Source organism: Galeopterus variegatus, unplaced genomic scaffold, assembly GCF_000696425.1.
Source record: "Galeopterus variegatus unplaced genomic scaffold, G_variegatus-3.0.2 Scaffold3576, whole genome shotgun sequence".
Classification (NCBI taxonomy): Eukaryota; Metazoa; Chordata; class Mammalia; order Dermoptera; family Cynocephalidae; genus Galeopterus; species Galeopterus variegatus.
In genome coordinates, this window is record NW_007729687.1 from 8786 (window position 1) to 10921 (window position 2136).

The 2136-nt window shown below is 39.0% G+C and overlaps 1 protein-coding gene across 1 annotated transcript in view; it reads right to left on the reverse strand.

The window, feature by feature from the left end:
* LOC103601070 (probable C-mannosyltransferase DPY19L1) overlaps positions 1–2136 on the reverse strand; it is a gene marked incomplete at its 3' end in the record, with an annotated part of 64219 nt that overhangs the window by 7337 nt on the left and 54746 nt on the right. Inside the window, exon 7 of the mRNA XM_008585451.1 lies at positions 1277–1368. Within this exon, the coding sequence (XP_008583673.1) occupies positions 1277–1368 (92 nt within the window). The remainder of the gene's footprint in view (positions 1–1276; positions 1369–2136) is intronic.

A 2136-nucleotide genomic window follows, 5' to 3' on the forward strand; every position in this document is an offset into this window, starting at 1 on the left:
ACAGGAGCAGAAATAGAAGAAAAGCAGACATGAGAGACCGATGGGCAGTCTACTGTCTGGACTGTACTGGAGAAAAAAGCCAAAATCAAGAGTGTAGAGTGGAAAAAACAGCATCTGCAGTGGTGAATCAAATACTCTCTTACAGTGCAACACTTCTTCTGGAATGTTTGAAATGCAAACGTCTCTCAAGGTGCGTCCAGAACCAACAGGGCAGAGCTAAAGGTTATTAATTCACAGAGGTTCATCTTATTCACAGGTGCTAAAGAAGCTCTAAATACTAAAATAAAAGAGGAATTCCGGGGAAAGCATTAAGGCTGGAGTTGCACAGAGTTTGGAAAGCTAACACAGAAGCCACCGCCCATCCCATGTTCTGTGAAAGGTCTGTGTAAGGACACTACATGGAAGACTGAAAGAGGCTACACCTGCTGCGAGAACCACCGAGGAAACTGGATCATCCCAAGCACTTGCCATAATAGATTTCAACAAGGTTCTCCCAAATTTGGCAGATCACTTAAGAAAGTCGGTGTCATCTTCAGATTTTTATCATGCTTTGTTCTGTTTTTTTCATAGGCCCTTTTTGTTTGTCTTATCCTGTGGAGCAAGGCAGCAACTGTCAAACTCAGTACTTGTCAACAGAAAGGGGAGAAAATTATGCTCAGCTCTACTGTCTTTGGTGCTTGAAACTCTGTTAGGTCTCTAGCTGAAGGCGGGGTGAACATGGGAAAGCCTAATCCAATCCTGAATTTCCAGCAGGAATTCTCCTTGCGTATCTTTGGTCTACTGAGGTGGTTTCTTCCCACCTCTACTATCTAATTCTCAGGGATGCTAAACAAATGCAGGAAGAAGAATTACACGTGTTAACGTACCTAGTTACAATCACTCTGTAAAATGGTCTGTGCTCTCAGGAACTGTATTTAACAGGGTACACCCTAGCACGACCAGCCTTCCCCTTCTTTCTGCCTGTTTTTGGGAAGCTGTAGTCATAGCTGAGGACGACTTGGGAAAGTAGAGATGGCAAAAGAAGGGAAAACAGATTTGCTGCTTCTCAAGCAGTCACTGTGCTCCACTACGAAGAAGGAAGAGGACTAGAAGGCAGATGGAAAAAATGTTTTTGGTAATTCATATTTTTAAGTTATACTCTTAAATGAGTTGTATTTAACCTAACAACAGGATCATCTTCACTTAATTATTTGATTATTACAGCAGCTTAAGAAATTCTACTTTATTTAACGCAAGCAAGCAAACAAACAAAAACCTAAAGAGAAGTCAAAGTTACCTGAGAATATGAGTCACAAGCAACATCTGAAGTACAAGGAATGGGTACGAGAAGCTTTCACGGAGCGGGGGCGTCCACATCACACGGGTGCACTGAAGAAAAACAACTCTTGTTAAATTTGCTAAGCACGACATACCAAGTGGAAGCTGTGATTTAAAAATACAAAGAGGAAAACTTTTCACACATAATTGAAACCAAAAAACTTTTCACACATAATTGAAATGGCAGGTTGTAAAACAAGCCACTGGACTTTCCACAAACAGCAAAACTGGTGAGAAATTTTACTGAGAAAGAGACACACATGGCTCAAGATCACGTGAAATATTAACATCATGAACTGTCAACAAGAAAATACCAAAAAGTTGCAACTATACCTTAAAAGGAAAGGGGGGAAAGTACCAGCAAGAAAATGTTTACCAACATTAAAATTGTTTCATTTGAATTATTTAAATTATTTGCAGTTTATCTTCTTTCCCATTAAGTTCAGTAAAAATGTCCATACCCAATACTGCAAAACTCTTTATAATCACCAATTTTAGCACTTTTATTCATAACGCTACTACAAGGAACATTCTATTTTTGCTTTTACTTCTTTTTACCCACTTACCCTGGGTTGCAAAGTATGAGTGGGAGGGAAAATCAAATTAAATAACTGAAGTCTGAAAACAGTCAAGTATTGACCTTTCTAAAAAGCTCACTCTGGACATAATTAAACAATGTACTATCCCAGTTTTAGTATCATTTTTCTGCATATATATTAAATACATTAATAAGTCCATCTTTCCATTTTAAAGAAAACTGCGCCTGCGCTGGCTTAAATGTCAGCGATCTGATATCACTACCACTACGTTAGTCACAGG